At 46.5% G+C, this 14,521-nt stretch overlaps 1 protein-coding gene across 1 annotated transcript in view; it reads right to left on the bottom strand.

The window, feature by feature from the left end:
- Positions 1-456: 456 nt before the first annotated feature.
- Positions 457-14,521, bottom strand: part of LOC138278810 (E3 ubiquitin-protein ligase TRIM39-like) — a 182,335-nt gene continuing 168,270 nt past the window's right edge. Inside the window, exon 6 of the mRNA XM_069219323.1 lies at positions 457-992. Coding sequence (XP_069075424.1) covers positions 457-992 — 536 coding nt within the window. The remainder of the gene's footprint in view (positions 993-14,521) is intronic.

The raw sequence follows: 14,521 nt of genomic DNA, 5'->3' as shown, positions 1-14,521 counted from the left end.
GGAGCTAGCAGTGCCTGTGCTCGGAGTAAGGTGTATCTGTGCTTGGATTAAGAAGGGCTCCGAGTTAGCAGTGCACATGGTTGGAGTCTGGAGGGCCGGTGACATGAGTCTGTTATACCTGTGCATAGTTATCTGTATTTGAGTGAGCAGTGCCTGTTTTTGGAATATGCAGTGACGGTGTTTCACATCAGTAGTGCCCATCTTTAGTAAGCAGTATCTGAATTTGAAGTTAGGGTTATTTGGAAATGAGCCAGCAGTGCCTGTGCCTTGAGTGCCTAGAGCCATCAATATTGAGACAGGAGTGCCTGTGACAGGAATCGGTAGTGCCTGTATCTGGAGTCGGGTGTGCTCACAGTCTCAGTGCTGAATGTTAATTAAATGAAGAATCAGGAGCAGAAGGGGTTAAATCTGAGCTGGAGATGGAAGTCACAGCCCCTCCCCCCCCCCCTGCGGCTCCTACACCAGCCTCAGCTGTGCCGGGAAGCTCCCGTGCTGGAAACGGCCCCAGAAACGGAAGAAGGGGAAGAGCCTGCGGGTGAAGCGGGTCCGGGGGAAAGTGTAGAGAAGCTCCATGGAGTCCGCATTGTACAGGGACAGCCGCCCCCCCTCGTAGTCCAGATACACCCCCAGCTTCAGGGGCCTCCCACGAGGGGACAGGGGGGTCCCAGGGGAGGTGAGAGCCCAGTACTCACCATCCCACCCCCTCTCCACAGCCCAGACTCCCCCCTCAGGTGACCATGTGACCCCTCCCTTCCTCTCCACAGACTCCGCTGCGACCCCCACAGCCCATCCTCCCATCTCCCGCAGCAGATGCATCTCCCAGTAATGTCTGCCTGAGGTGAACCCCTCGCCCCCCAGCACACAGGGATAGGAGGTGAATCTCTTGGGGGTGTCCGGCAGGGGCTGTGCTGTGCGTGTCCGTCTCACACGTCTCCCCCCCTCAGACAGGAGGAGCTGAGGATGTGCTGTGTCTGGATCCAGAGTCACCATCACTGCAGGGAAGAGACTCAGAGTTAGAGATTTAAAGCTAAATACATGTTATTTATATTTTATATTCAGGTGATTGACACGAGGCAAAACTATACAGCACCTCTCTAGAAGGAGCACACTGCACTGTACAATACACAGCACTACAAAGCACCCACCTGGAAGGAGCACACTTTACTCTATAATACACTGCACTATGGAAGGAGCCCATTGTAAAACACACTGCACTACACCGCACCTACCTGGAAGGAAAGAACACTACAATACACTGCACTACACCGCACCTACCTGGAAGGAGCACACTGTGCTGCACAATACACTGCACTACCCCCGCACCTACCTGGAAGGAAAAAACACTAAAATACACTGCACTACACAGCACCTACCTGAAAGGAGCACACTGTACAATACTCTGCACTAACAGAACCTACATACAAGCAGCACACTGCACTGCACCATACATTGCACTACACAGCACCTACCTGGAAGGAAGACACTGCACTGTACAATACACTGCACTACACAGCACCTACCGGGAAGCAGCACACTGTACTTTACAGTACACTACACTACACAGCACCTACCTGGAAGGACCACACAGTACTGTACAATACACTGCACTAACAGCACCTACCTGGAAGGAGCACACTTTACTGTACAATACACTGCACTACACAGCACCTTACACCCCACCTACCTGGAAGGAGCACACTGTACTGCACAATACACTGCACTACACAGCACCTACCTTTAAGGAGCACACAGCACAATACACTGCACTACACAGCACCTACCTGAAAGGAGCAAACTGTACTGTTCAATACACTGTACTACACCCCACCTACCTGGAAGGAGAACACTTTACTATACCGGGAATGAGCACACTGTACAGTACAATACACTGCACTACACGGCACCTACGTGGAAGGAGCAATGTAGAACACACTGCACTGCACAGCACCTAACTGGAAGGAGCACACTTTACTGTACAATACACTGCACTAGCAACACCTACATAGAAGGAAAACACTGTACTGTACAATAAACTGAACTACACAGCACCTACCTGGAAGGAACACATAGTATAGTAAACTGAACTATACTGCACCTACCTGGAAGCAGCACTTTGTACTGTACAATACACTGCACTACAAAACACCAATCTGGAAGGAGCACACTGCACTGTACAACACAATGCACTACACCACACCTACCTGGAAGGAGAACACTGTACTGGAAGGAGCACAATACACTGGGCTAACAGCACCTACCTGGTTAGGAGCACACTATACTACACAGTACCTACCCGGAAGGAGCACACTGCACTGTACAATACAAAGCACTACACCACACCTACCTGGAAGGAGAACATTATACTGCACAATACACTGGGCTAACAGCACCTACCTGGAAGGAGCACACTGTACAATACAATGCACTATAGAAGGAGCACACTGTACTGTACAATGCACTGCACTACACAGCACCTACCTGGAAGGAGCAGACTGTACAATACAATGCACTATAGAAGGAGCACACTGTACAGTACATTGCACTACACAGCACCTATCCGGAAGGAGCACACTGCACTGTACAATAATATGCACTACACCACACCTACCTGGAAGGAGAACACTGTACTTACTGCACAATACACTGGGCTAACAGCACCTACCTGGTTAGGAGCACACTGTACATTACACTGCACTACACAACACCTACCTGGAAGGAGCACACTGTACTGCACAACACACTGGCCTAACTGCACCTACCTAGATATGAGCACACTGTACTTTACAATACACTGCACTACACAGCACCTACCTAGAAGGTGCACACTGTACTGTACAATAAAATGCACAATACAACACCTACCTTGAAGGAACAAATAGTACAATAAACTGTACTATACTGCACCTACCTGTAAAGAGCACATTGAGCAATACACTGCACTACACAGCACCTACCTGGAAGGAGCAAACTGTACCATACAATACACTGCACTACACACACCTACCTGGAAGGAGAACACTGTCCTGTCAATACAATGCCCTACACAGCACCTACCTGCAAGTACCACACTGTAAAATATACCGCATCTACATGGACGGAGCACACTGTACAATGCACTGCACTACACAGCAACTACCTCGAAGGAGCAGACTGTACTGTACAATACACTGCACTACACAGCACCTATCTGGAAGGAGCACACTGCACTGTATAATACAATGCACTACACCACACCTATCTGGAAGGAGCACACTGTACTGCACAATACACTTGGCTAACAGCACCTACCTGGTTAGGAGCACACTGTACAATACTATGCACTACACCACCTACCTGGAAGGAGCAGATTGTACTGTACAATACACTACACTTCACAACACCTACCTGGAAGGAACACATAGTATAATAAACTGAACTATACTGCACCTACCTGGAAGCAGCACTTTGTACTGTACAATACACTGCACTACACAACACCAATCTGGAAGGAGCACACTGCACTGTACAATACAATGCACTACACCACATCTACCTGGAAGGAGAACACTGTACTGCACAATACACTGGGCTAACAGCACCTACCTGGTTAGGAGCACACTGTACTACACAGTACCTACCCGGAAGGAGCACACTGCACTGTACAATACAAAGCACTACACCACACCTACCTGGAAGGAGAACATTATACTGCACAATACACTGGGCTAACAGCACCTACCTGGAAGGAGCACACTGTACAATACAATGCACTATAGGAGGAGCACACTGTACTGTACAATGCACTGCACTACACAGCACCTACCTGGAAGGAGCAGACTGTACAATACAATGCACTATAGAAGGAGCACACTGTACAGTACATTGCACTACACAGCACCTATCCGGAAGGAGCACACTGCACTGTACAATACAATGCACTACACCACACCTACCTGGAAGGAGAACACTGTACTTACTGCACAATACACTGGGCTAACAGCACCTACCTGGTTAGGAGCACACTGTACATTACACTGCACTACACAGCACCTACCTGTAAGGAGCACACTGTACTGCACAACACACTGGCCTAACTGCACCTACCTAGATATGAGCACACTGTACTTTACAATACACTGCACTACACAGCACCTACCTAGAAGGTGCACACTGTACTGTACAATAAAATGCACAATACAACACCTACCTTGAAGGAACAAATAGTACAATAAACTGTACTATACCGCACCTACCTGTAAAGAGCACATTGAGCAATACACTGCACTACACAGCACCTACCTGGAAGGAGCAAACTGTACCATACAATACACTGCACTACACAGCACCTACCTGGAAGGAGAACACTGTTCTGTCAATGCACTGCCCTACACAGCACCTACCTGCAAGTACCACACTGTAAAATATACCGCATCTACATGGACGGAGCACACTGTACAATGCACTGCACTACACAGCAACTACCTCGAAGGAGCAGACTGTACTGTACAATACACTGCACTACACAGCACCTATCTGGAAGTAGCACACTGCACTGTATAATACAATGCACTACACCACACCTATCTGGAAGGAGCACACTGTACTGCACAATACACTTGGCTAACAGCACCTACCTGGTTAGGAGCACACTGTACAATACTATGCACTACACCACCTAGCTGGAAGGAGCAGATTGTACTGTACAATACACTACACTTCACAGCACCTACCTGGAAGGAGTACGTTGTACTGTAGAATACACTGTACTACACAACACCTCTCTAGAAGAACACTGCACTGTACAACACACTGCACTACAGCACCTCCCTGGAATGAGCACATAGTACTATACAATACACTACACAGCACCCACCTTGAAGGAGAACACTGTACTGTACAATACGCTGCACTACACAGCACCGACCTGCAAGGACCCCACTGTAGAATAAACTGCACCTACCGGGAAGGACCCCACAGTACTGTATTACACACAGCACTACACAGCCCCTACCTGGAAGGAACAAAAAGTACAATAAACTGCACTATGCTGCAACTACCTGTAAAGACCACACTGACAATACACTGCACTACACAGCACCTACCTGGAAGGAGCACACTGTACTGTACAATACACTGCCTAACAAGACCTACCTGGAAGGAGCATACTGTACTGTACAATACACTGCACTACACAGCACCTACCTGGAAGGAGCACACTGTAGAATACAGTGCACTGCAACTACCTGGAAGGAGTACACTGTATTGTACAATGCACTGCACTACACCAGACCTACTTGGAAGAAGCACACTCTTCTGCACAATACACTGGCCTACCAGCACCTACCTGGTTAGGAGCAGACTGTACTGTAAAATACACTGCACTACACAGCAAATACCCGGAAGGAACACACTGTTCTGCACCATACACTGGACTAGACCTCACCCACCTGGAGGGAGCACACAGTACAATACACTGCACTACACAGCACCTATCTGGAAGGAGCACACTGCACTGTATAATACAATGCACTACACCACACCTATCTGGAAGGAGCACACTGTACTGCATAATACACTTGGCTAACAGCACCTACCTGGTTAGGAGACACTGTACAATACAATGCACTACACCACCTACCTGGAAGGAGCAGACTGTACTGTACAATACACTACACTTCACAGCACCTACCTGGAAGGAGTACGTTGTACTGTAGAATACACTATACTACACAACACCTCTATAGGAGGAGAACACTGCACTGTACAACACACTGCACTACACCACCTACCTGGAATGTGCACATTGTACTATACAATACACTACACAGCACCCACCTTGAAGGAGAACACTGTACTGTACAATACGCTGCACTACACAGCACCGACCTGCAAGGACCCCACTGTAGAATAAACTGCACCTACGGGAAGGACCCCACAGTACTGTATTACACACAGCACTACACAGCCCCTACCTGGAAGGAACACAAAGTACAATAAACTGCACTATACTGCAACTCCCTGTAAAGACCACACTGCCGATACACTGCACTACACAGCACCTACCTGGAAGGAGCACACTGTACTGTACAATACACTGCCTAACAGCACCTACCTGGAAGGAGCATACTATATTGTACAATACGCTGCACTACACAGCACCTACCTGGAAGGAGCACACTGTACTGTACAATACACTGCACTACACAGCTTCAACATGGAAGGAGCAGACTGTAGGGTACAATACACTGCACTACACAGCACCTACCAGGAAGGATCACACTGTAGAATACACTGCACCCCACCTACCTGGAGGGAGTACAAAGTACAATACATTGCATTACAGAGATTCTGCCTGGAAGGAACAGACTATACAATACACTGCACTACACAGCACCTACCTGGAAGGAGCGGACTGTACTGTACATTACACTGCAGTATAAAACAACTATCTGGAAGGAGCACACTGTACTGTGCATTACACAGCACTATTCAGCACCTACCTGGAAGGACAACACTATAGAATACACTGCACTACGCAACATCTACCTGGAAGGAGCACACTGTACTGTGCAATACACTGCATTACACAGCACCTACCTGGAAGGAGCACACTGTACTGTTCAATACACTACACGATACAACACCTACCTGAAGGAACACATATTACAATAAACTGCACTAAATTGCAGCTACCTGTAAAGAGCACACTGAGTAATAAACTGCACCACCCAACACCTACCTGGTAGGAGCACACTGTACTATACCATACACTGTACTACACAACACCTACCTTGAAAGAGAACACTGTACTGTACAATACGCTGCACTACACAGCACTGACCAGCAAGGACCACGCTGTGGAATAAACTGCACCTAACTGGAAGGGTCCCACAGTACTGTATAGTACACTGCACTATACAGCCCCTCCCTGGAAGGAACACAAAGTACAATAAACTGCACTATACTGCACCTACCTGTAAAGACCACACTGAGCGACACACTGCACTACATAGCACCTACCTGGAAGGAGCACACTGTACTGTACAATATACTGCCTAACAGCACCTACCTGGAAGGAGCACACTGTAGAATACACTGCACTGCACCTACCTAGAGGGAGTACACAGCACAATACATTGCACTACACAGCTTCTATCTGGAAGGAGCAGACCATACAATACACTGCACTACACAGCACCTACCTGGAAGGAGCAGACTGTACTGTACATTACAGTGCAGTATACAACACCTATCTGGAAGAAGCACACTGTACTCTACAATACACTACACTGCACAGCACCTACATTGGAGGAACATACTGTACTGTAGAATACACTGCACTGCACAGCACCTACCTGGAAGGAACACACTGTACTGTAGAATACACTGCACTACACAGCACCTACCTGGAAGGAGCAAACTGTAGAATACACTGCACTGCACCTACCTGGAGGGAGTACACAGTACAATACATTGCACTACACAGCTTCTATCTGGAAGGAGCAGACTATACAATACACTGCACTACACAGCACCTACCTGGAAGGAGCAGACTGTACTGTACATTACAGTGCAGTATACAACACCTATCTGGAAGAAGCACACTGAACTCTACAATACACTACACTACGCAGCATCTACCTGGAAGGAGCCCACTGTACTGTACAATAACCTGTACTACACAGCACCTACCTGGAAGGACCACAATGTAGAAAACACTGCACTACACAGCACCTACCTGGAAGGAACACACTGTACTGTAGAATACACTTCACTAAACAGCACCTAACTGGAAGGAGCACACTGTACTGTACAATACAATACACGTCACAGCACCTACCTGGAAGGAACACATAGTACAATATACTGCACTTTACTGCACCTACCTGTAAATAGCACACAGTACAATGCACTGCACTACACAGCACCTACCTTGAAGGAGCACACAGTACAATAAACTGCACTACACAGCATCTACCTGGAAGGAGCAGACTGTACAATACACTGCACTACACAGCACCAACCTAGAAGGAGCACACTGTACAATACTCTGCACTACACCGCACCTAAGTGGGAGGAGCACACTCTACTGTACAATAGAATGCACTACACAGCGCCTACCTGGAAGGAGCACACTGTACTGTACAATGCACTGCATTGCCCAGCAGAAATCTGGAAAGAACACACTGTAAAATACACTGCACTATAGAAGGAGCACGCTGTACTGTAGAATTCACTGCACCACACAGCACCAACCTGGAAGGAGCAGCCAGTACTGTACAATACACTGCACTACACAACACCTATGTGGAAGAAGCACACTGTACTGTACAATACACTGCACTACACAGCACCTACCTGGAAGTAGCACACTGTACAATGCACTGCACTACGCAGCACCTACCTGGAAGGAGCACACTGTACTGTACAATACACTGAACTAACAGCACCTACCTGGAAGGAGCATACTGTACTGTACAGTACACTAGCTTAACAGCACCCAGCTGGTTAGAAGCACACTGTACTGTAAAATGCCCCGCACTACACAGCACCTACCTGGTAGGAACACACTGTACTGTACAATACACTGCACTACACCTCACCTACCTGGAGGGAACACACTGTACTGTACAGTACACTACACTACACCCCACCTACCTAAAAGGAGCAGGCTGTACTGTACAATACACTGGCCGAACAACACCTACCTGGGTAGGAGCACACTGTGCGGTGAAATACACTGCACCACACCTACATGGAAGGAGCACACTGTAAAATACACTGCACTATAGGAGGAGCACACTGTAGTGTAGAATACACTGCACTACACAGCACCAACCTGGAAAGAGCGAACTGTACTGTACAATACACCGCACTACACAGCAATTATCTGGAAGGAACACACTGTACTGTAAAATACACTGCACTACACCACACCTACATGGACGAGCACAGAATATTATAAACTACACTACACAGCATCTACCTGGAAGGAGCAGACTGTAGAATACACTGCACTACACCTCACCTACCTGGAAGGAGCACACTACTGTATACTGTCCAATACACTGCACTTCACAGAACCTACCTGGAAGGAGCACACTTTACTGTACAATACAGTGCACTACACAGTACCTACCTGAAAAGAGCACACTGTACAACACACTACACTACACATCACCTGCCTAGAAGGAGCACACTGTACTGTACAATACAATGAACTACACAGCACCTACCTGGAAGAAGCACACTGTACAATTCACTGCACTACACAGCACCTGCCTTGAAGGAGCATGCTGTACTGTGCATTACACTGCAGTATACAGCACCTACCTGGAAGGAGCACACTGTACTCTACAATACACTACAGTGCACAGCACCTACATGGAAGGACAAGACTGTACAATACACTGCACTACATAGCACCTACCTGGAAGGACACAAATTACTGTACAATACACTGCACTACACAGCACCTATCTGGAAGGAGCACACTGTACTGTGCATTACACAGCACTATACAGCACCTACCTGAAAGGAGCTCACTGTACTGTGCATTACACAGCACTATACAGCAACTACTTGGAAGGACAACACTATTGAATACACTGCACTACGCAGCATCTACCTGGAAGGAGCACACTGTACTTTACAATACAGTAAACTACACAGCACCTACCTAGAAGGTGCACACTGTACTGTACAATACACTACACGATACAACACCTACCTGGAAGGAACAAATAGTACAATAAACTGTACTATACTGCACCTACCTGTAAAGAGCACGTTGAGCAATACACTGCACTACAGAGCACCTACCTGGAAGGAGCAAACTGTACCATACAATACACTGCACTACACACACCTATCTGGAAGGAGAACACTGTCCTGTCAATGCACTGCCCTACACATCATCTACCTGCAAGTACCACACTGTAAAATATACCGCATCTACATGGACGGAGCACACTGTACAATGCACTGCACTACACAGCAACTACCTCGAAGGAGCAGACTGTACTGTACAATACACTGCACTACACAGCACCTATCTGGAAGGAGCACACTGCACTGTATAATACAATGCACTACCCCACACCTATCTGGAAGGAGCACACTGTACTGCACAATACACTTGGCTAACAGCACCTACCTGGTTAGGAGCACACTGTACAATACTATGCACTACACCACCTACCTGGAAGGAGCAGATGGTACTGTACAATACACTACACTTCACAGCACCTACCTGGAAGGAACACATAGTATAATAAACTGAACTATACTGCACCTACCTGGAAGCAGCACTTTGTACTGTACAATACACTGCACTACACAACACCAATCTGGAAGGAGCACACTGCACTGTACAATACAATGCACTACACCACACCTACCTGGAAGGAGAACACTGTACTGCACAATACACTGGGCTAACAGCACCTACCTGGTTAGGAGCACACTGTACTACACAGTACCTACCCGGAAGAAGCACACTGCACTGTACAATACAAAGCACTACACCACACCTACCTGGAAGGAGAACATTATACTGCACAATACACTGGGCTAACAGCACCTACCTGGAAGAAGCACACTGTACAATACAATGCACTATAGAAGGAGCACACTGTACTGTACAATACACTGCACTACACAGCACCTACCTGGAAGGAGCACACTGTAGAATACAGTGCACTGCAACTACCTGGAAGGAGTACACTGTATTGTACAATGCACTGCACTACACCAGACCTACTTGGAAGAAGCACACTCTACTGCACAATACACTGGCCTACCAGCACCTACCTGGTTAGGAGCAGACTGTACTGTAAAATACACTGCACTACACAGCAAATACCCGGAAGGAACACACTGTTCTGCACCATACACTGGACTAGACCTCACCCACCTGGAGGGAGCACACAGTACAATACACTGCACTACACAGCACCTATCTGGAAGGAGCACACTGCACTGTATAACACAATGCACTACACCACACCTATCTGGAAGGAGCACACTGTACTGCATAATACACTTGGCTAACGGCACCTACCTGGTTAGGAGACACTGTACAATACAATGCACTACACCACCTACCTGGAAGGAGCAGACTGTACTGTACAATACACTACACTTCACAGAACCTACCTGGAAGGAGTACGTTGTACTGTAGAATACACTATACTACACAACACCTCTATAGGAGGAGAACACTGCACTGTACAACACACTGCACTACACCACCTACCTGGAATGAGCACATTGTACTATACAATACACTACACAGCACCCACCTTGAAGGAGAACACTGTAATGTACAATACGCTGCATTACACAGCACCGACCTGCAAGGACCCCACTGTAGAATAAACTGCACCTACGGGAAGGACCCCACAGTACTGTATTACACACAGCACTACACAGCCCCTACCTGGAAGGAACACAAAGTACAATAAACTGCACTATACTGCAACTACCTGTAAAGACCACACTGCCGATACACTGCACTACACAGCACCTACCTGGAAGGAGCACACTGTACTGTACAATACACTGCCTAACAGCACCTACCTGGAAGGAGCATACTATATTGTACAATACGCTGCACTACACAGCACCTACCTGGAAGGAGCACACTGTACTGTACAATACACTGCACTACACAGCTTCAACATGGAAGGAGCAGACTGTAGGGTACAATACACTGCACTACACAGCACCTACCAGGAAGGATCACACTGTAGAATACACTGCACCCCACCTACCTGGAGGGAGTACAAAGTACAATACATTGCATTACAGAGCTTCTGCCTGGAAGGAACAGACTGTACAATACACTGCACTACACAGCACCTACCTGGAAGGAGCAGACTGTACTGTACATTACACTGCAGTATACAACAACTATCCGGAAGGAGCACACTGTACTGTGCATTAAACAGCACTTTTCAGCACCTACCTGTAGGAGGCTGGACTGGCTTGTAGTGAGTACCAAGGGGTACTTACACCTTGCACCAGGCCCAGGTATCCCTTATTAGTGTATAGGGTGTCTAGCAGCTTAGGCTGATAGATAATGGTAGCTTAGCAGAGCAGCTTAGGCTGAACTAGGAGACGTGTGAAGCTACTACAGTACCACAAATGATTATGCACAATATCATAAGAAAACACAATACACAGTTATACTAAAAATAAAGGTACTTTATTTTTATGACAATATGCCAAAAGTATCTCAGTGAGTACCCTCAGTATGAGGATAAGAAATATACACAAGATATATGTACACAATACCAAAAATATGCAGTATAGTCTCAGAAAACAGTGCATACAGTGTAAAATTACAATAGGATGCAATGGGAGCACATAGGGATAGGGGCAACACAAACCATATACTCCAAAAGTGGAATGTGAATCACGAATGGACCCCAAACCTATGTGACCTTGTAGAGGGTCGCTGGGACTATTAGAAAATAGTTAGGGTTAGAAAAATACCCCACCCCAAGACCCTGAAAAGTGAGTGCAAAGTGCACTGAAGTTCCCCTAAAGACACAGAAGTCGTGATAGAGGAATAATGCAAGGAAAACACAAATCAGCAATGCAACAACGATGGATTCCTGACTGAGGGTACCTGTGGAACAAGGGGACCAGGTCCAAAAGTCACAAGCAGGTCGGAGATGGGCAGACGCCCAAGAAATGCCAACTGTTGGTGCAAAGAAGCTCTTACTAGGCTGAAGAAGAAATGGTTTCTTACCTGTAACTCCAGTTCTCTCGTAGGGGTATTTCCATGATAGTCATAAGCACTGAATAGTTCCGCGCGCCTGCGGGGACCCCGGAGCACTGTTGTGTAGTATATTCTTAAGTGCAATCATCAGCTCCTTGACAAAAAGGTCTGTGAAAAACACTTAAGAATAACAATGTGCAGCCTATGTGAACAGCTACACAGGCCAAATTGTTAGAAGAAAAAAACAGTTGTAGTGTAAATTTCACGTTTAAACCTCTATTTATTCTATAAATACATAAATAAATACATTCTCATATTTTATTTACACCTCTCATGAGAATAAAACAATGTAGGGCAGTGTAGCCCATAGGCTGCCATTATACAGAATGAAAATAGAGCTGTGCCTTTAAGAAAGTAAAGTCTTCCTGTTTCCCATCATGCACAGCAAAAGGCAGTTGCCTCAGTTCTTTTTTGGAGGCTATTAACCTGACATGAAGAAAAAACAAAACATTTGTTGGAGTACCAACCTCCATAATATTCATGTTCTATGTCAACTCCACCGGGGAGGAGGGAGGGTTGCTTATGACTATCATGGAAATACCCCTACGAGAGAACTGGAGTTACAGGTAAGAAACCATTTCTTCTCTCGTAGGGGATTTCCATGTATAGTCATAAGCACTGAATAGAGTAGCAAGCCCATCCCCATAACCGCGGTGGAGTAGATATAAGAATACTGAGAAAAACATGAATCATGCAAACAAATTCTTGAGCAAAGCCTGCCCAACCTGAGCATCTGCCCTAGCGTCTGTATCAAGGCAGTAATGCTTAGTAAAGGTATGGACCGACCTCCAAGTGGCAGCCTTGCATATTTCTGCCAAAGGGACATTTCTCATCAAGGCTACAGTAGCTGCTTTCCCTCTGGTAGAGTGGGCTTTTGGCCTACCACCAAGGGATTTGTTTGCTAACTGATAACATAACATTATACATGAAACAATCCACCTGGATAAAGATTGTTTAGATGTACCCAAACCTGTTCTGATTGGGCCATAGTTAATAAAAAGCTGTTGTGATTTTCGTAAGCTTTTTGTCCTGTCCAAGTAAAATTTCAATACTCTCTTTACATCCAGAGAGTGCAGAGTTCTCTCAGCAGGAGTAGCTGGATTCTGAAAGAAAGTCGGTAATGAAATTGTTTGGTTCACATGGAAGTCGGAGACTACCTTAGGTAAAAATTTTGGATGAGTTCTCATTACCACTTTTGCAGAATGAAAAACCGTGTAGGGTTCCTGAGCGCAAAGGGCCTGGATTTCGCTGACCCTACGCGCTGAAGTGATTGCCACCAGAAAAGCAGCTTTCCATGTGAGATGTTGCAGCGATGCCTTATGTATTGGCTCGAATGGCGGCAGCATCAGACGTGATAAGACAACGTTCAGTTCCCATGGAGGAGAAGGCTTTCTAATGGGGGGAAAAACCTTCTTTAAACCTTCTAGGAAATCCTTAATAATCGGAATCCGAAAAAAGGAAGTTTGTGAAGGACTCTTTCTGTATGCTGTGACAGCCGCCAAGTGAACTTTTATTGACGACAGTTGTAAGCCCGATTTTGCCAAACTTAACAAGTATGGCAGGATAGATTGTTCTCCACAGGAAACCGGGTCAATGTTGTTGTGTAAACACCAAATGCAGAATCTCTTCCACTTGCTTGCATAGGCTGATCGTGTGGAAGGGCGCTTTGCTTCCTTCAGAATTTCCATACAATCCTGAGGTAGGTTCAAGTGTCCATATTGCACTAGCTCAGGAGCCATGCTGCCAAACTCAACG

Source organism: Pleurodeles waltl, unplaced genomic scaffold, assembly GCF_031143425.1.
Source record: "Pleurodeles waltl isolate 20211129_DDA unplaced genomic scaffold, aPleWal1.hap1.20221129 scaffold_59, whole genome shotgun sequence".
Taxonomy (NCBI): domain Eukaryota; kingdom Metazoa; phylum Chordata; class Amphibia; order Caudata; family Salamandridae; genus Pleurodeles; species Pleurodeles waltl.
Note: the sequence above shows the minus strand (reverse complement) of the source record. Positions and strands in the feature narration are given on the sequence as shown.